Source organism: Salvelinus sp. IW2-2015, linkage group LG19, assembly GCF_002910315.2.
Source record: "Salvelinus sp. IW2-2015 linkage group LG19, ASM291031v2, whole genome shotgun sequence".
NCBI classification, from domain to species: Eukaryota; Metazoa; Chordata; class Actinopteri; order Salmoniformes; family Salmonidae; genus Salvelinus; species Salvelinus sp. IW2-2015.
The window spans coordinates 37,744,691-37,766,249 of record NC_036859.1 but is presented as its reverse complement, the minus strand read 5'-3'; the positions used below and the strand labels follow the sequence as shown (position 1 = coordinate 37,766,249).

General features: G+C 43.9%; 1 protein-coding gene across 1 annotated transcript; it reads left to right on the top strand.

Annotated features, from left to right (window-relative positions):
* The first annotated feature begins 266 nt into the window (after nt 1-266).
* LOC111979512 (uncharacterized) lies at nt 267-20,583 on the top strand. The gene is made up of 11 exons (XM_024010104.2): nt 267-788; nt 7,107-8,040; nt 8,948-9,263; nt 11,595-11,782; nt 11,901-12,049; nt 13,603-13,819; nt 16,300-16,459; nt 16,581-16,672; nt 18,356-18,980; nt 19,232-19,346; nt 19,774-20,583. The coding sequence occupies exons 2-11, from the start codon at nt 7,149-7,151 to the stop codon at nt 19,858-19,860; spliced, it is 2,841 nt and encodes a 946-aa protein (XP_023865872.1). The 5' UTR covers nt 267-788; nt 7,107-7,148; the 3' UTR covers nt 19,861-20,583.
* Nucleotides 20,584-21,559: the final 976 nt, after the last annotated feature.

The window sequence follows — 21,559 nt, the reverse complement described above, 5'->3', positions numbered from 1 at the left end:
TGGCTAGTAGGATTGCATCTCTCCCTTGAATACATGCGGTTGACGTCAATAATCCTAATCGAATATTCAAAAGAGGGTGATAATAATAATACATCCACCAATCCAAAGAAAGGATAGGCGGGAGCTAGACAGCCCACTGGGCAACGACTCCCATTGTTAGGGCGGAGAGAAATGCATCTTGTCAGTATTTCCATAATCTTTGCTGTAGTGAACCAAATGTTGGCAAAGCCATCAACAGAAGAAGACCAAAAAGTTGCATGCTGGGAAGATGGCCGACACCAGTGCGGCTAGTGAAGAATGAGAGGACGGGGAACCGAATACAGTTCTTGCGGCAAATGCCATCAATCGTTTTAAAACTATTTCCGGTATAGGTTCGTCCGAGCTACCAGGGCAAAGAATACTTCTGTCAGTGTGAACAAGTCAAACGCATTGTCAATAACACCAACCCATGTCCGCTCCTGCTGCTGGATAGAGAGGACAGAGCGAGTCGAATTGAAACCTAGCCTACTAACGTTAGCTAGGTCAGACAGTTTGCAAAAAAATTGTGTCATTGCATGGACGTCCATGACATATGAACTATTACAATGTATTATTCCACGATTAACTAGCTAATTACATTTGTTAAATGGTCAACCGATATAGTGAACGTTTTATTGACGGGCTGGCTGTCACTCCTATGTTTCGCTAACTTCTTGGGAGTGTCACCGTCAGATGACAGACTGTCATTGCTCCCCGTTGGCTACTCACGGCACCACCCATCTGGATATTCCTCTTGCGTTGACAAACATGTAAGTACATGTTCGTGATTGTCATTGTAGCTAGCTTGTTACCATATTAACCCATTGCTTTTTATATGAAGCCATTCGATGGTTACGTAGCTGGGCCAGCTGACGCCTTGTAGCTGTCCTAGCTAATAGCTACTATTCTTACAGCACTACCTGAAATGCCCCCGGCCCTAGACACTTGTTGCCAATGGCATATTTTCCTGCTAGTAGTGTTAGCTACATAACATTTCCACTGATACTTGCTAACTAATTTGAATGATTTACCCAGCGTTATTTGCAACTAACGTTAACAGGTATACACATTTCACTGGCATAACAAGTTCTATTCGGCGCATGTGATAAATGCAACTTGACTTTGATTTATTTTAGATTTGCAGTTTAGTTAACTAGCTTACGTTATGCCAGTTCAGTTTGACATTTAGCGTCCTACTGCTAACCAGGCTAGCTACACATACTGTAACGTTAGCTAACTAGTTTACTAAAACATGCTAGATAGCACTACGCTGCATTATCCTACGYTTGGATTTCTGGATAGGGTGTTTGTCTTCAGGATAGCTCAACTAGCTAACTAACAATGGCATTAGTAGTTAGTTTAGGATAATCGTCAAAGGTTGAGTGAACATTCCTTATGCTGAAGGGCAAATTGGTTAGTTACCTGTTCAAATTTACTTCAGGGGAGGTTGGGTATGGGAAAGTGATTTTTTTTACTGACTCGGTACGTGTGTACCCAACTAACATTACTGCAGTGTAACTGAATACTCTATTCTAGGCCCAACTAGAGACAGCCCTGTCAACATGTTTAATGATCAGCTATAATCAGTATATTTGGACGTAGCATACTTTTAGGATTAAGACTACCTCCAGAAATATTAGAAGTAGTACTTGCCTATGACAGATTATAAAGTTGACAGTTTGTCTCTCGTTGACCAATTAGTGAACAAAGGACATAAGTCTACTGAACAGTTAATCAAATGGCTACCSGACTGTTGACCCACCCCCTCTTTTTTTTACGCTGCTGCTACTCGCTGTTTATTTATACATAATCACTTTACCCCTACCTACTTGTACATATTACCTCAACTAACCTGTACCCCCTTACATTGACTTGGTACTATTTAGCCTTGTTGTTAAAAAAGGCTATTTTAGTGCATTGTGGGTTAAGGGCTTATAAGTAAGCATTTCATGGGAAGGTCTACATCTGATGTATTCGGCGCATGTGACAAATACAATTTATAGATTTCATTTGGCGTTTTTCTTGATTGTAGCCTACATTTTCACACTACAAAACATTYAACAAACATGTCTAGTTGGTGTGGTGGTGACACCAATCAGGTGTATGCTAACCCATTTTCAGAACGGTTCTTGAGGTCTCCCCTTCCTCATCCCCATTCTTTGTTTTAGAGGGATTCACCCTCTCCCCCTCTAGCTGCAGGCTACCTGTGACCTGTTGTGAGTGCAGAGTCTACAGACTAGTCTATGGTCGATAGAATTAGTCTCTTAGCCCACAGCCTAGTCCTGCACTGTCTGAGTTGGAAGGTTTATCGTTGTACTCCATGTGTGCATCCCAAATGGCACCCCAATTCTGTGTTGCCCTGGTCAAAAGAARTACACTACATAAAGGGGGCCATTTGGGACAGATCCCATTACTCACCTCATTTTGTCAGTGAAGCCTTCCATATATCAGACTAAACTCAGTCTGACCTCATTATTGTAATGAACAAACGGCAGGTGTTACAGGTTTTTCGGTTTATGTTGAGGTTGGACCTTTTATCATGTATAGCACGTAGGGTGTCATCTCGTTAGTCAGTATGTGTTACACCTGTGCTGGCTTGTCCATCTCATTAGTCGGGAAGGTGTTTCACCTGAGCTGGCCCAGGTGCTATTTAAGTGGATGGCCCAGTGCTCCAGTTGTCTTGAGAGATGTGGAGGGTCAACACCTTTTAGTTGGTGTGCCCTATTTGAGTTCTAGAAAAACATTCCTTTGTCTGCTCATTCCTGTTTTCATTTTGCTCAACTTTTAGATTTTCTTTTGTTTGCCTCTTGGGAAATTTTTGTGGATGTCTTTTCAAATCAAATTGTATTGGTCACATACCCATATTTTATCAGATGTTATTACAGGTGTAGCGAAATCTAACAATTCACAACAATACACACTAGGGATGCACGATATATTGGTTAACATATCAGAATCGGCCGATATTAGCTAAAAAATGCTAACATCGGTATCAGCCGATGTCTAGTTTAACGCCCCGATGTGCAAAACCGACGTCTGCTGTGTGGATCGAGCAGTCATTTCAAAGAGTAACAATATTTCAGCGAGACAACTCAAAGGTGAAGTCCATTAAAGCCAAGATAATGTAATTCATTGCCCTTGACAATCAACTGTTCTCTGTTGTGGGTGACGTTGGCTTTCGCCGACTGGTCGAGCACCGGTACACACTACCAAGTGCGTTATTTTTCAGATGTTTCCCTACAATAGTTGCACAGTAATAGCGTCACTGCTATTAGCTTCACGACATGCATACTATGGAAAGCTATTTGTCTTTGCATGTCAAAAAAGATACAGTAACACTGTCAAAGTTGTACAAAAAAGTCTGCAAACACTGGCCACAATCGATGTGTTTACAATACCGCGTTGGTAATAAAGCATAATTTGTTTGACCGCAACTTCTGGGGTAGCTAGCTTTAGCTTGGTACCTAACTAGCACCAATACAACCAGCCTGAAAACAATGACCAGTAAACCTGCAGTCATTTTCATTATTCAGGAATCCTTGTAAGTATTAGCTAGGTTGCCACTTGTTGTTCGCCTATTGAAATTGAACTTCAGTTCATGAAAATAGCTAGTCAGCAACTTAACCCTGTTGGCCAAATGTTATAAGCAGCCAGCTAGCTTCATCTGGCTAGTGAGGCTCAACCGCACCATGTGTTGTGAAGCTAGTCACAATAAGGATTAGTCACAATAGTGGAATTTGCGGTTTGCCTTCAAAATAAAAGTATGTAATTGACAGTAATGCAAATGAATACATAGTAGAATTATGCCATACTTTTATTTTGAAGGCTAACCGCAAATTCCACAATTGTTGCTAATCCTTATTGTGTCTTATAAATTAGGGTTATTTTTAGATGACACCTAGCTATATAGTTAGCTAGCTAACTATAGCTACTGAAACAGATGTCGTATTATTTGACATGTCAAATAGTGTTATTTGACGTGTATCTTTTTTGACACGCAAAGACCCAAACGGTGTTCCATAGAAATCCTGGTTGGGAATGAAACTACTGAACAAATTAACAACGAAACAGCACAGCAAGTGAAAGAAATGGGTTTTGATTATCTTTTACTGGTAATGGGGACATACGTAAATGCCAACCAAATAACTTTTTGGTGTGTGTGTAACCTTTATTTAACTAGGCAAGTCAGTTAACAAGTTCTTATTTACAATGACAGCCCGGACGACGCTGGGCCAATTGTGTCCCGCGCTGTGGGTATCCCAATCACGGCCGGATGTGATACAGCCTGAATTCGAACCAGGGACTGTAGTGACTCCTCTTGCACTGAGATGCAGTGCCTTAGACCGCTGCGTCTTTGTGTGTGTAACTATTTAACTGTATTAGAATGATGAAAAGGCCGCTAAAATTGTAAATATCGGTACGTTWAATTTTTTTTGGCAAGGAAATTATCGGATATCGGTATCGGCCAAAAATGTCATGTCGGTGCATTACTAATACACACATCTAAAAGTAAAAGAACGGAATTAAAAAATATATAAATATTAGGACTAAAATACGGTATATATATGAAACAAGTAAAACGGTATGTACACATTATTAAAGTGACCAGTGATTCCATAGCTGTCTTCAAATACTCATACTAACATGTAGAAAAAAAGAGGAAGGGAAGCGTTTCTAAGGTACACAATAGTAGATTTTGGTAGACAGAAGGTGCTCTTTTTTAAAAGGGGTAAATTGGTTATCAAAAAGAAGGACCAAGGCACTCTTCGTATAATACATTTTAATGCCTTCATTTCTATGGCATGTTCATTGGAAATAAAGTTTWWAAAAAAATTATTGAACATGCCACACAAATAAAGGCACTTTATTTTATTATATGAAGAGTGCCTTGGTCCACTTTTCTTTTTGATAACCCATACTGTATACTACATACTTAATGAGTATATACTATTAGTTCATTTTAGTATACTGTAAACGAACGGTATCGTTTCATTTGCGCGTACCAGAGCTTTACCTGTCTACTGGAAGTTGATGTTGTTTCTATGCAACCTCTTGCTAGTTTGTTAGCATAACAAATGACTAGCTACACATTTTACGATTTCGGTTGTGTTTGTAAATTCTGATCGYTTCGCTCTCGGCGAGTTCAGAGCGCACTCTGGCTGAGGAGTAGGGTTGATCCGAGCGTTCTGACCTTACAACAGCTTGGCTGCCAACTGGCTAACGTTGGCTAGTTACTTCCGGACACATGAGAGAACACCTCACTCTGACCATTTTACCCGCCCTAGCAGAGCTGGTTAGGCTGTTTTCATGCTATTCAGATCTTTGTTGACTAACTGTGCTGCTGGCAACAATTTAATAAAGTTTTTTTTGGGGGGGGGGAAGTATACTGACACTGGCCATATTCAACAAGTGTTGAGCGTTTTGTAAATTCACAAGTTACTATGCACTCAGTAAGAATGAACAATCTTCTATTTCAATGTCCACGCGCAAAGAATGACGTGAATAATCAAGTTAAGAGAATTCTCTTGGGAGGTAATACGGTCGGCATTTGATTGTGAGGTATTCTAGGTCGGGTGAACAAAAGGTCTTTAGTTCCTGTACATTATCACATTCACACCATGAGTAGTTAATCATGAAACATACACCATGGCCTTTCTTCTTCTTCCCGGAGAGTTCTTTATTCCTGTCTGCACTATTTACTGAACCCAGCTGGTTGCATGGCCGGGGACAGTATATCCAGAGAGAGCCATGTTCCTGTGAAACGGAGAATGTTACTGTCCCTGATGTCTCTGTGGAAGGAGATCCTTACCCTGAGCTCTACTTTATTGTCCAGGGACTGAACATTTGCGAGTAATATACTCGGAAGCGGTGGATGGTGTGGACGCCTCCTGAGTTGGACTAGAAGTCCACTCCGATTACCTCTTCTCCGCTGGCGGTGTCTTGGAGCAGCCTCTGCGTTAAGTTCAATTGCCCTGCGGGGGGTACGAACAAAGGATCAAATTCAGTTCCACTTGTTGCTTTCAGTGGACACCCACATGAGTGTCTATTCAGAACCCCTCCTAAAAACCCAYCTGTTTTGGTTGTTGTCAGTGACACATTATTTGTTTTTCTTGCTGGGAAATGGGTGTTCGTCCGGGATTTAGTTTCCCATGAGTATGGTAGTCGCTCTAGTCACCTAATCTGAAGCTCTGCTGTGCCAAGATATTGGAGTGTTCAAAATACACTTTTTGTGGTAGAGTCACTGACATCCACCCTGAGAGGTTATTAGGGTTTGTGGAATAGTTTTGAAAGTTGCATGAACACACAGGCTAATAAAAATAAAGCCATGGACTTTACGTTGGAAGCATTTGTGGAAAACCCTACATGTGAGATGCTAGATTAATGTACAGAAGCAAATGCGCTCGTCATTGCAAAGCATTATGACATCTGGCCACCCGAATGCAGTAGTCAGACTTGATCGGTACTGCTTTGGTGGCGGAGGAGGAAATCTTTCCGGACAGAGCGAGAGAGGCTGATGAAAAGGGCGCTACCGTTAGTGAGGTGAATCCCGTAAACTAAAGGCAAAATTAGTTGGGAAAGACGAGATGAGCGTGTAGCCAAACATGAAGAATGTGAACATGCCATCTGTTGAAGACGCACAGATCTGGAGGAACTCTGAATCCAGTCAGGCCATCCTGACATCCTCAATCGAGTTTGATCTTGGTCTGAACAGCCTTCAAGGAAGGTTTTCATCTCAATGTAGCCTATTTGTTTTCATTAATGTCTCTCTTCTTGTTTCCTGTGCTGTGTTTGAATCATTTACTTGATGTCACTGTACTGCTTTGCAATTAGGTGTGTGTGTGTGTGTGTGTGTGTGTGTGTGTGTGTGTGTGTGTGTGTGTGTGTGTGTGTGTGTGTGTGTGTGTGTGTGTGTGTGTGTGTGTGTGTGTGTGTGTGTGTGTGTGTGTGTGTGTGTGTGTGTGTGTGTGTGTGTGTGTACAATGGGAATCTCCAGGGATTCTCACACGGATTCTCATTTGAAATGTGTTTTGTTTAGTAAATTCTTTCCCTTTCCCACCCCTCTTCCCTCCCTTCCTCTCTCCCTGTAGGTGTAGTCTGCAGTGCCTCAGGGGTGTACTAGCCTGTGTAGTATGCTGTGGCTGTCCTCCAGCCCAGGCCTCCTGAGCTGCGAAAGCATAATCCCTTCGCCCCTCTGCCAGCGACACGCCTGCCGCCTTAGCGTCCTCGCACTCGCCCTCGCCGGCATGTACACTACCCGGCTGTACAGCGCAGTTGGTGGTGGTGGTGGAGGAAAGCCTGGACGCCGGCCGGGCCTGGGGGGTGGAGGACTGCCCATGCTGGAGAACCACCCCCACCACCACCCTCTCCCACCACACCAACATCCCCACCACGTGCCCCCTCCACCTCCCAGCTACCCGCCTGTCTACCAGGGGCGCCCTGACCCTCACCGGGGGCCCCACTTCCACAGTCACCACCACCACCAGCAGCACTACCATCCCCATCCCCACCCGCACCTGGCCCCTCCTCCGCCTCCACCCCTCCCCCCGCACCCTCACTACCAGACGCACGCCCACCTGCACCACCGCGGCACTGTTGGCGCCGCCGGCAACAACAACAACAAGAAGACGTGGAACTTCATCCATGAGAAGATGAGCTACGACACCTTCTTCACCATGAAGAGGCTGATCGAACGCTCGCGGAGAGCGGACGAGGTGCTGCGCTGGGTGACACAGAACCCAGGCAAGATTTCACACAACCATTACCCCATCGCCCTGCAGAAGATCGGCCAGCTACTACAGGCCGGGGCTGGGGTTGGAGGAGGAGGGGGCGGCGGCAGAGGTGGCTCGGAGGCAGCCCTGGTTCCCTCTCCCGGGGTCGGTGGAGGAGAAAGAGTGGCGAATGAAGGTCGACAGATCCTGGAGCACCAGGACTTCCAGACGCTGTGCGACTCCATTGTGAGGGACTGTGCCAAGTTTGACAACTTCAGCATCGTCAACTGCCTGTACGCTGTGGCAGCATTAGGTGAGTCTAGGTGATCTGTGGCTGCACTAGGTGAGTCTAGGTGATCTGTGGATGCACTGGGTCAGACTAGGTGATCTGTGGCTGCACTAGGTGAGTCTAGGTGATCTGTGGCTGCACTAGGTGAGTCTAGGTGATCTGTGGCTACACTGGGTGAGACTAGGTGATCTGTGGCTGCACTAGGTGAGTCTAGGTGATCTGTGGCTGCACTAGGTGAGTCTAGGTGATCTGTGGCTGCACTAGGTGAGTCTAGGTGATCTGTGGCTCACTAGGTGAGTCTAGGTGATCTGTGGCTGCACTAGTGAGTCTAGGTGATCTGTGGCTGCACTAGGTGAGTCTAGGTGATCTGTGGCTGCACTAGGTGAGTCTAGTGATCTGTGGCTGCACTAGGTGAGTCTAGGTGATCTGTGGCTGCACTGGGTGAGTCTCTAGGTGATCTGTGGCTGCACTGGGTGAGTCTAGGTGATCTGTGGCTGCACTGGGTGAGTCTAGGTGATCTGTGGCTGCACTGGGTGAGTCTAAGGTGATCTGTGGCTGCACTAGGTGAGTCTAGGTGATCTGTGGCTGCCTTGGGTGAGTCTAGGTGATCTCATGGAGGCAGCTCTGTTTCCTATACCTTACCTGGATTTGTTGGGAGTGTGAAAGTTACCTTTTTCATATTGCTAGTGTATAATCAGCATGTTTTTTTAGTTCATTGCATTTTATATTATGTATGATATGTGAACATTGTGAAATGGCATCTACTACTTTATACGTGTATTCACTTGGTTTCGTATAGATATGAAAATAATGTGTGTACATATAACAAACCTGATTGCACTTGTCTGGAATATTAAACTGACTTACATTCCTTGAAAAAAAGAAATKAAGTAAACCAAATAAACCCTAAACCTCCCGCCTCCTCCCCCAGGCCTTCCCAGCGACTCGCGGGTGGTGCAGGTGCTGGAGGCTGAGTCCCAATCACGACTGGGCCAGTTTAACCAGAAGGACGTGTCCATGGTGTTCAGCTCCAGCATGAAGCTGCACCCCAGCAGCCAGCACCCGCTCACCGAGGCCTGCCTGGCGGGCTTGGAGAAGAACCTGGAGCGGGAGCGTCACCCGCAGACCCTCTTCCTGCTGCTCTCCTACTACCGCCTCAAGTGGCGCTTGTTGCAATCCAGCGACGATGCGACGGCCGAGATCGTGGCCAATGTACCACCCAACCCGGAACAGCTCCTGGCCAACAGGTAGGGTTGGGATGATGGTTGATTACCCATTCGTGGTTCTCTTGTTTGTAAGAGGCCATCCAAGTAGAGGAAATGCGAGTTAAGCAGTACAACTGGGTCACTCTCGATAGTCATAAATGGAGGAAATGTTTTAAAAAAAATAACAATTTAGTATTCTTATTGCACATGCCTTACAGAGGTTCTACCTCAGTTTTAAAAACCTTTTATCCCATTTTTGTTTACTGAACACAATCTAGGTGTGATCTGTTCCTGAGTGTAATTTTAAATGTCAGTTATTGTGATAAAAACAGTTATGGAGATACTTAGTACACTGAACAAAAAATATAAATGCAACATGCAACGATTTCAAAGAATTGAGTGAGTTACATTTCAGTCAATTGAAATCAGTCAATTGAAAATACATTTTATTAGGCACTATGGATTTCACATAACTGGGAATACAGATATGCATCTGTTGGTCACAGATACCTTTAAAAATAAAGGTAGGGGTGTGGAGAAAAAAACAGTCAGTATCTGGTGTGACCACCATTTACCTCACGCAGTGTGACACATCTTATTCGCATGCTATTGATTGTGGCCTGTGGAATGTTGTCCCGCTCCTCTTCAATGACTGTGCGAAGTTGCTGGATATTGGCGGGAACTGGAACACGCTGTCGATCAAGAGCATCCTGAACATGCTCAATGGGTGACATGTCTGGGTGTGTAGGCCATAGAAGAACTGGGACATTTTCAGCCTCAAGGAATTGGGTACAGGTCTTTGCGACATGGGGCTGTGCGTTATCATGCTGAAACGGGACGTGATAAAGGCGAATGAATGGCACGACAATGGGCCTCAGGATCTCATCAAAATATCAGCCCATTCAAATTGCCATCGATAAAATGTAATTGTTCATTGTCCGTAGTTTATGCCTGCCCATACCATAACCCCACCGCCACCATGGGGCACTTTGTTCACAACGTTGACATCAGAAAACCGCTCGCCCACACGTCTGCCCGGTACAGTTGAAACCGCGATTCATCTGTGAAGAGCATATTTCTCCAGCGTGCCAGTGGCCATCAAAGGTGAGCATTTGCCCACTGAAGTTCGTTACGACGCCAAACTGCAGTCAGGTGAATACCCTGGTGAGGACGACGTGCACACAGATGAGCTTCCCTGAGACGGTTTCTGACACTTTGTGGGTTTGCACAACTGAAGATTTTCTGCACAGTTTCATCAGTTCCCGCTGGCGAAACCACACGTTGAGGTCCTTAGCTTGCATCGTTACACCTTGTCTGCGGTTGTGAGGCCGGTTGGACGTACTGCCAAGTTCTCTAAAACTACAGTGTATTCTGAAAGTATTCAGACCCCTTGACTTATTCCACATTTTGTTAAGTTACAGCCTCATTCTAAAATGGATTCAATTGTTTTTTTCTCAATCTACACACAATACCCCATAATGATGAAGCAAAAACTGTTTAAAAAAATGTTTGCTAATTTATTACAAATCAAAAACTGATATCACATTTATACAAGTATTCAGACCCTTTACTCAGTACTTTGAAGCACCTTTTGGCAGCGATTACAGCCTCGAGTCTTCTTGGGTATAACGCTACAAGCTTGGCACACCTGTATTCGGGGAGTTTCTCCCATTCTTCTCTGCAGATCCTCAAGCTCTGTCAGGTTGGATGGGGAGTGTCGCTGCACAGTTATTTTCAGGTCTCTCCAGAGATGTTCGATCGGGTTCTGGCTGGGCCACTCAAGAACATTCAGAAACTTGTCCCGAAGCCACTCCTGCATTGTCTTGGCTGTGTGGAGCAGGTTTTCATCAAGGATCTCTGTACTTTGCTCCGTTCATCTTTGCCTCGATCCTGACTAGTCTCCCAGTCGCTGCCACTGAAAAACATCCCCACAGGATGATACTGCCACCACCATGCTTCACGGTAGGGATCTTGCCAGGTTTCATCCAGACGTGACGCTTTGCATTCAGGCTAATGCATTCCATCTTGGTTTTATCAGACCAGAGAATCTTGTTTCTCATGGTCTGATAGTCTTTGGGTGCMTTTTGGCGAACTCCAAGTGGACTGTCATGTACCATTGGCAAATTAGAAATGCTCACAGGGACATGAACAAATTTGTGCCAAAGAATGTAAAGAAATTAGCTTTCTGTGCATATGCAAAATTTCAGAGATCTTTTATTTCAGCTCATGAAACATGGGACCAACACTTTACATGTTGCGTTTTTATATTTTTTGTTCAATATAATTAGTATCACGATACTTGGTAATATCGCGATAATGAACGTTGTCATGATACCAAATTCCAAACCGTTGTCCCGCACAACCTACCAACAGGAAGATCCTCCGACTGGTCAAGCACACACTGGCTAGCGTAAGTGGCGTGCGCGACCAGGAGATGGCGCTGCTGGACGAGATGCTGGCTACATGCGTACGTGAGGCTAGTAACAAGAGCCTGGAGATTATCTTCAGCTCCCACCTATTCTACCAGAACAGACAGGAGAGGTTTGTGTGCAGCCTGGCTGGTGAGTTTTTCTTCTCCTCTCTGCTCCTCTGCCATTCTCTGACAGCTGTTTTTTAATCTGTCGGTTTCTCCATCTTTCTTATCATTCCCAAGATAACCTTCTTGTCTTTTCCTAATAGAGGAGCTGCCTAAAAAAGTGGACAGCATAACCCCATACACCATGGCCCTCATTGCCAAATACATCGCCCGCCACCGGCTCAGAGAGACTCGACTCCTCGACACCATCGCTGATTTCCTGGTCAAGAAGGGAGAATACCTGGATAGCAAGGTAAGGTGGCACACTCATCTACAAAATCTCTGTCATATGTTTAAACAGCTGTTGAGCGACTCGGGTACACTGTGTTTGTTGGTTATTATGAAGGCTATTACGCCTGAAATTAGATGTTTATTTACACACATTATGGGTTCTTATAACATGGCATTGTTGAATTCTTGTTTCTGATTGGTTTGAAAGGCATTCTAGAGTGTAAAGGATGGCCGCTACGCCATAGTAGAAGCTAAATAACCAGGTTTCCATCCAACCTTTTTTATGCGAGTTAAGTACATGTTGGATAAAAATGTCACGAAAGACCTGATTGAAACAAAATACGTTTGACAAGGTGGTCTTTTTGTATCGATAAAATTAATTATGTAAGAAATTGCGGTGGAAACTGTATGCGCAAATATTGATATACTACCATCATACGAAGTCAACTTGGGAGTTACGCGATGATATGCTGTGTGGCCCTCCCCCTACGACTCGGGAAAGCATGCAGTTAGCTAGCTGTAGCCTATGCTTCCAGTACTAGATTTATTCTCTGATCCTTTGATTGGGTGGACAACATATCAGTTCATGCTGCAAGAGCTCTAATTGGTTGGAGGATGTCCTCCGGAAGTTGTCATAATTACTGTGTAAGTCTATGGAAGGGGGTGAGAACCATGAGCCTCCTAGGTTYTGTATTGTAGTCCATGTACCCAGAGGAGGATGGAAGCTAGCTGTCCTCCGGCTGCACCATGGTGCTACCCTACAGAGTGYTGTTGAGGCTACTGTAGACCTTCATTGCAAAACAGTGTGCTTTAATAATTATTGGGTGATGTGAATGTGTTTAGTATAGTTTTATCTAAACTTTCACTATGTTTCTGAAGTTCACTGAGGAGGATGGTCCACCCTTTCCTCCTCTGAGGATCCTCCACTGGTACAAAGACCAGAGTGGGCCCATTTTATTTTTTTATTTCACCTTTATTTAACTAGGCAAGTCAGTTAAGAACAAATTCTTATTTACAATGACGGCCTACCAAAAGGCAAAAGGAATCCTGCAGGGATGGGGGCTGGTATTAAAAATATAGGACAAACACATCACGACAAGAGAGACAACACAACACTACATAAAGAGAGACCTAAGACGACAACACAGCATGGTAGCAACACCACATGACTACAACATGGCAGAAGCACAACATGGTAGCAGCACAAAACATTGTTGGGCACAGACAACAGCACAAAGGGCAAGAAGGTATAGACAACAATGCATCACGCAAAGCAGCCAACTGTCAGTAAGAGTGTCCATGATTGAGTCTTTAAACTTTATAACGCAGCATTTTTTTKGTGACAAAACAATCAGTAGAGTTGAAAATGCGACAGAAACCCGGCACATGGGAATTTAACCACAAAAGTTATTATCCGCAACAAGTCAATTTGGTGGAAACACRTCTCTGGTGGGAAAATGCGGTTGATATGGGTTTGATTAAAGCAGTTATCGCGTGCGATACTTAGTAATTAGTATCATAATGCTTGGTAATATCATGATAATGGATTTCTCTCTTCTTTTTTTTCTCCACAAGGTAATCCAAAAGCTTGTGTTCCCCTTCAGCCGGATGAGCTACCGCCCGTCCAACGAGGTCCAGTTCTTCTCCAAGCTGGAAGTGGTGCTGGAGCTAAAGGCCCTGAGCTCCCCGCTAGCCACAGTCAACATCCTCATGTCCCTGTTCCAGCTGGGTCACTTCCCTGGCCTGGTGCTGCACAAGGTCTTYTCCACCGCCTTCATCAGCAACGTCACCAGTAAGTGGGGAGACGCACACAGCGATCAAGCAACATCAAAGAGCAGCTATGTTTCTTTTGTTTTTCGACTGGCCCCTTTCAGTAGACACAATAAACCTCAAGCCAAATAAATAACTAAGGAGTATGTTTACATGCGTTCAATAATACGATTATTTTGAATATTCAGATTCAGATTGAGATAATAGTTTGATTTAAATTGTTTTCATGCTTTTCAAGAAAACGATTTCCCTAAAAATTCTGTTTCCATGGACACATCTGAGATCAGGCTACCTGATGACACTCTGATAAATGCAGAAAATCACCAATCAAAATAAACGTTCAACCACAGCGACCATGTTATTTTTGGGAAGCATATTTGGTTATGAGTTGGGACACAGCATTTGTATGTGAACTATTTCTAACGTGCAAACTTTCACGTTTTCCGTACTCACTTCACTAGCGCAAAAGACAGAGCCTCGTGCTGGTCCCGCTAGCATATGCACAGAACAGATACACAGCTGGAACTCAATTTGTTTTAGATATATATATTTTTACAATAATTCACACAACAACAAAAAATCCAATATCTAGATGTTTTAATCGGTGTATGCTTACTTCGATTATGACCGTACGCCAATTTAAGATAAGCAGAGTACTGTTTACATGACTAATTAAAGAACAGTCTGGTCTTCATGGCCATGTACTCTTAAGACTCTGAGGGGTGGAGATTGTATCTAGGTTTCTTCCTTTCTAGGGAGTTTTTCCCTAGCCACCGTGCTTCTACATCTGCATTGCTTACTGTTTGGGTTTTTAGGCTGGGTTTCTGTACAGCACTTTGACATCTGCTGATATAAATTTATATATACAGTGCCGTCAAAGTATTCAGGCCCCTTGACTTTTTCCACATTTTGTTAAGTTACAGCCTTATTCTAAAATGGATTGAATAAAACCAATTCCTCAGCAATCAACACACAATACCCCATTTTTAATTTTAGCAAATAGATAAAAAAATAAAAAAATGAACATACCTTATTTACATAAGTATTGCTATGAGACTCGAAATTGAGCTCATGTGCATCTTGTTTCCATTGATCATCCTTGAGCTGTTTCTACAACTTGATTGGAGTCCACCTGTGGTAAATTCAATTGATTGGACATGATTTGGAAAGGCACACACCTGTCTATATGAAGTCCCACAGTTGACATTGCATTTCAGAGTAAAAACCAAGTCATGAGGTTGAAGGAATTGTCCGTAGCGCTCCGAGACAGGATTGTGCCGAGGCACAGATCTGGGGAAGGGTACCAAAACATTTGTGCACAGTGGCCTCCATCATTCTTAAATGGAATAAGTTTGGAACCACCAAGGCTCTTCCTAGAGCTGGCCGTCCAGCCAAATGGAGCAATTGGGGAGAAGGGCCTTGGTCAGGGATGTGACCAAGATCCCGATGGTCACGGACAGAGCTCTAGAGTTCCTCTGTGGAGATGGTTGTCCTTCTGGAAGGTTCTCCCATCTCTGCAGCACTCCACCAATCAGGCATATATGGTAGCGTGGCCAGACAGAAGCCACTCCTCAGTAAAAGGCACATGACAGCCCACTTGGAGTTTGCCAAAAGGCACCTAAAAACTATCAGACCATGAGAAACAAGATGCTCTGGTCTGATGAAACCAAGATTGAACTATTTGGCCTTAATGCCAGTGTCACGTCTGGAGGAAACCTGGCGGCATCATGCTGTGGGGGATGTTTTTCAGTAGCAGGGAGACTAGTCAGGATCRAGGCAAAGATGAACGAAGAAAAGTACAGCGAGATCCTTGATGAAAACCTGCTCCGCACAGCCAAGACAATGCAGGAGTGGCTTCGGRACAAGTCTCTGAATGTCCTTGAGTGGCCCAGCCAAAACCCAGACTTGAACCCGATCGAACATCTCTGGAGAGACCTGAAAACAGCTGTGCAACGACGCTCCCCATCCAACCTGACAGCGCTTGAGAGGATCTGCAGAGAAGAATGGGAGAAACTCTCCAAATACAGGTGTGCCAAGCTTGTAGTGTCATACCCAAGAAGACTTGAGGCTGTAATCACTGCCAAAGGTGCTTCAACAAGGTACTGAGTAAAGGGTCTGAATACTTATGTAAATGTAATATTTTAGTTTTTGATTTCTCATTATGAGGTATTATGTGTAGATTGAGGGGGAAAAACCTATTTAATCAATTTTAGAATAAGGCTGTAACGTAACTAAATGTGGAAAAAGTCAAGGTCTGAATATGTACACATACATACATACATACATACGTACGTGTGTGTGTATGTATATATATATATATGTGTATATATATATATATATATATATATTATACACACACACATTTGATGCATGAAGTTGAATATTACCGCCACATACCTCAACTCACTCTGATGTGCTTAATTTTCACATTAGGACATGTTTGACCGTTGCTCCCGCTCATGTCCTTGTTTCCGTCTATTTTTATTGTTCCCCCATTTGTAGACAGTCCTTACGCTCTGATCGTGCGTCGCTACCTGTCTCTGTTGGACGCGGCGGTGGAGCTGGAGTACAGGGACTACACCGGTCCACGGCTCCAGGACACGCACAAGGTGCTCATGTTTGACCACGCGCTGACYGCTGAYGAGGTCAACCGCAAATACAGGTACGGTGCAGTACTAGGGGTGATTAGTTGACTGACTAAGTTGTCTTCAATTTTGAAAGTTGAATTATGTCTGACTTTTTCATTGCAAATTCCAGTGAATCTCAAAGTATGTGTGTTTCAGCTACAAGGGTCTTGTTGCTGAAGCCCTCAGACAGTTGGTTGGAGAGCATGGCTACAAACAAGACGAGGTTCTGGCCCCTGGTTATTACACAGGTACATTGAACAAACACCAGAGCGTGTGTTAAATCCAAAGGCCACTCTTAAGATATCGCACTGTTACTGAACACAATGGTGTATATATMATTCTGTAGTACTGTAACCTCTTTGGGGTTGTACAATTACAAAAACYTGAGGAAGATTAGGGAAAACATTTTATTTAAGCTGGGAGTCATGCTGAGACTATGCTCTTTCGCAGATGAGCCTTGTGTGAACACATCGATAAACAACAATTACACTCTACATGTCTATGGGCTCCCGAGTGGCGCAGCGGTCTGAGGCACTGCATCTCAGTGCAAGAAGCGTCACTACAGTCCCTGGTTCGAATCCAGGCTGTATCACATCCGGCCTGCGATTGGGAGTCCCATAGGGTGGCGCACAATTGGACCAGCGTCGTTCAGGTTTGGCCGTGGTAGGCCGTCATTGTAAATAAGAATTTGTTAACTGACTTCCCTAGTTAAATAAAGGTTAATTAAAAACATCTATACACACGTCAATTACACTTCACATGAAACAGGAAACGCTAAACAATCATATGAAAACACATTGTTCAGTAAAAGGACCTCTAACATCCGCTTGAATTACCCTAGAGGCACCAACTTCACCAGCTTTTAAGGAGTTTTTGGAGATCATTCCACATGAGACAAGCGAAAAGCAGATTTACCTATTCGGTTGAGATTGAAGGGATCAATCTCCAGGGTTAGCCATCCCTGAGTCCGGGGGTCTGATAGCTTACCTGTCTGAAGGTTAACAATGATGGCTGAAGTTTATCCAAGATGGCTTTATTGATTAAAAAAGAGCGCAAGCCTTCAAAGAGGCCCAGCCTACTTTCTTGATAAAATATGCAATGATAGTTTGAGTACACATCGGCTGCAATAAAGCACTATGATAACCTGTGTCCAATGGCTTCAATACAGTAGTAGCTGCATTCATATGGACGATATCTCCATAGTCGATAACCAGAATTAATATTGACTGAATGATTTAGAGTTCTGCCCCTCTTTTTGTATTTTTTTTAATTTTACAAAGATTTTACTGGATGTTGACAACTTACATCATGATTGAGGAAGTCGATCTATTTCTCAATTGCCTGACAAGCTGCCAACCAGCAACAGAGTGTTTTTCTAGCCTTGGCCCAGGCCTGATTTTCTCATAAGATCTGAAAGTTCTATAGAGAACCAAGGACTTTTTTTTGTAACTTAAAAAAAAAATATATATATATATTTTTTTTTTAACTTTTAAGGCGTTTTTAAAGGGAGTGTGTTTGTCTGTCAGAGAGATTATGAAAAATAGATCAGTTCTAGAGATAATTCAGGCATCAGACAGCTGATGGAGGAAACATCAGAGTAACATGTCATGAAGAAAAGCTATTTTATTTTTATTTTTTTTACTTCTCTTCATAATTATACGATTACTGTCAAATGGGGCTCCCGAGTGGCGCAGCGGTCTAAGACACTGCATCTCAGTGCTTGAGGTGTCACTACAAGACACCCTGGTTCAAATACAGGCTGTATCACAACCGGCCGTGATTGGGAGTCCCATAGGGCGGTGTACAATTGGCTCAGTGTCGTCCGGGTTTGTGGTGTAGGCCGTCATTGTAAATAAGAATTTGTTAACAGACTTGCTTAGTTAAATGAATGTTGCAACCCTAAACCTCTGTATATTCCCATTCCTTTGTAGACTTCCTGCTGTGGATTAACGGTTCTGGCCAGGTTCTCCCTATCCAGGCAGGGGCCTCCCAAGGTGTTACCCACAAAGCCCCAGAGGGATCCGTGGCCGTGACAGCCCTCACCTCAGACTTTCAAAAGTTCTCCCCCTTCGCCCCACTAGAGGAAGGGGGGGACCAGCGACCCGTCGGAGGGGACGAGTCGGTAACCCTCCTGCCACAACACATGCAGCGTGGGGCAAACCCTGCCTCGGTCCAGAGGGCAGCCCCTAACGGCGGGGGCCCACTTGACTACAACACTTACTACACGCCTGCTGACTACTACTCCAGCCTGGCCAAGGAGCACTCGCTGGAGAGCCAGGACAGCTCCACGCTCAGCAGCCCTCCCTCTGACAGCCTGGCCCAGCCAATGACCTCTGGGGTAGGAGGATCCACCACAGCTGCTCCTGTTTCTCTTTTCCAGTTCTCTATTGGGAAGATCCTGGAGGACGAGGGAGGGGTGCCAGGGCCCGACTGCGAGCTCCCTGTCTTCTATGAGGGGTTGGCCGGGGACGTGGGGCCCACCTCGTCACTTCAGCTGCACCCGGCCGATCGAACCGACACAGAGAGGGCAGTGGGGGACCAGCGGCAAGTTAAGAGGTCGGTGCTGATGGAATCCCCAAATCTGTGTAGTTAGTCATTTTATACATACTACCCAACTACGAAGCACTTGAKTATGCTTCTTTGGTGGAGCAATGCTAGCTAGCAAATAACTTACAGAAAGATCGTTTTGCTGGGAAGTCTGACTCGTCTTCATGGCAGACACCGGTATTTTTCTACCGTCTTTCGTCATTTATTTCAAAATAGAGAAATAACTATTTAATTGCGAAATACAACTTTCTTCTTTTCAGAGTGGTCATGTCGGTGAATGACAAGTGGCACTACTGTCACAACTCTGAGGTGCTGGTGGGCTCCCGAGCCATGAGGGACCGTCATCTGTTGCTCCTGGGATACGTCATTCTGCAGGTGAGCCATTACCATCATACATACAACCATTTTTCAACCACATTTTAAAAAATTAAAAAAAATTAAATATCATTTTTTCCCCAACAATCTTACCACAGGAGGTTGGTGGCACCTTTTATTGGGGAGGACGKGCTCGTGGTAATGGCTGGCGAGGAAGATGTGGAATGGTATCAAACACACGGTTTGATGCCATTCCATTTGCTCCGTTCCAGACATTATTATGAGCCGTCCTCCCCTCAACAGCCTCCACTGCTTACAACCACATTTCAGTCTTCCCTTAACTCCATTACAATCATCCAATTACACTTTTTAATTGGTACCAGGGACAACTAACGGTCCACTGTGCCCAAATAAGGTAGTACGTACCACTGTTAGTTTAACTCATCTCTCCCTGGGTTTTCTCTATCCTCTTGTTCCTCTTCCGCAGCTGCCCTATCACGAGCTGGAGAAGCTGAATGGCATAGAAGAGGTGAAGCAGTACCTCCACAAAAAGCTCCTGGAGGTCCCCTTATGACAACAAAAGACTTGAGTGTGTGTGTGTGCGTACGTAAGCCATTGCGACTGCTTGGGATATGACAGGGGGTTGTTGGTGGGATTGGGRAAAGGGGGTGGTTTGGGGTAGAGAACAAACCCTGGTCAAAGTCTAAAGCTAGAGTTTTTTTTTTTGTGTGTGCAATTTTGCTCTTGCATTCATCAAAATGGCGCCAGGCTATTTGCAACGAGCCATATACCCAGTTGATGACATGTCTAGTATCATGTTGCCACACTTGGTCAAGAACGGTTGTGAAGTGACAATAACGAGATACCATCTTGCCTACGTACTGTTCCTAGTGTATTACAGTAGCATGACAAAACAGTTTTATTTTTTTCTATAGTTGTAGTTTTAATCATGGTTTTGTGTGGGGGAATAAGATGTTATAATTATTATAGTCATACAGAGATGACAATGTTCTGGTGGTGTTTGAGGGGGGGGGTGTAATTTTCTATTTAACTCCAGTTGTAACGCATGACTGTTCATACAGGACAAACAAACGGGGCTTCTTCATTGTGTTTTCTAATACTGGTGCACCGTATGTAGGATGTTTAATGAGGGATGAAAATGTATAAATCTAGTTAATGTGTTTTATATATTTTTTGTGAATGCTGGAATGGCTTTTTCGGTGTCCAGAACAAAGCAGYGCGAAGTCCGACATCAACTTTGTCTCTTTGTTTTGTCTTTGCCACTTCACTTGTGACATTTTTAATGAATGACTGTATTCAGAGAGGAATGTGTGATTTCCTCCTGTGAGTTCCCACCAACTGCATTGACAATGAAACAAAAGTTTTCCAGGAGGGAATTGCTAGATACCTGGGACCTCATTTATCTCGCTCAATTCTGGCGTACGTGGAGATCAATTGTTGCGCAATGGCAAGTTGCAAGAGATGAACACATTCGGTCTACATCTCTACAGTAGTGACTTTTACAAACTTAAAAATGCCGTGGCCGTGCATTATGCAACATTGTCTATGAGCAATTTTAAAAGTAAATGTTTCAGCCCACATTTTTATGTAGAAGATGAATTGTTCGATATTTTCTTTTATCAATACATAGAGCCACCAAGGCAGAAGATATAAAACACTGAGATTTAATAGGCTATGATGTCGTGCTCCTACAGCACAGCATTACTGTAGACTACCCATACTGCTTTGCTATTGAATGAGCGATGGATAAATGGTATCCTAATTAGTTGTGCAGCAGGAATGAACCAGTCAGAAAAGGAGAGATGTCCTGCAATATATGATTTAGGCCTGTAAAATAAACATATTAGGCTCCATGYTTCTCTGAGATCYCCATACTAAATGCATCTGTGTTATCATTAGGACCACGTTTTTGTTTTAATATACCATTAGAATTCCTGTGCATCAAAACCACCATTTCCCCATAAGAACAATGTGTGTGCAATACAGTTGATTAACCACCAGACGTACACATGGTCTGAGCTGTACTTTCCCGCAAATTCAAATGTATATCTTTACAGGGAGAAAGTGGCACATGCAAGGGTGTCTTTTTTGTTGTTGTGTGCATACACACATTTGATAAATGAGGCCCCAGGTTAGTTTAAATTTGAGAATTTTATTGGAAGGTCACAAAAGAATTGCTATGAAAAAGACAAGTGGATAGTCTCTCTGAAAACCTTCCGTTGGTCCCATCAGTGGTATTTGAAATCGTACCC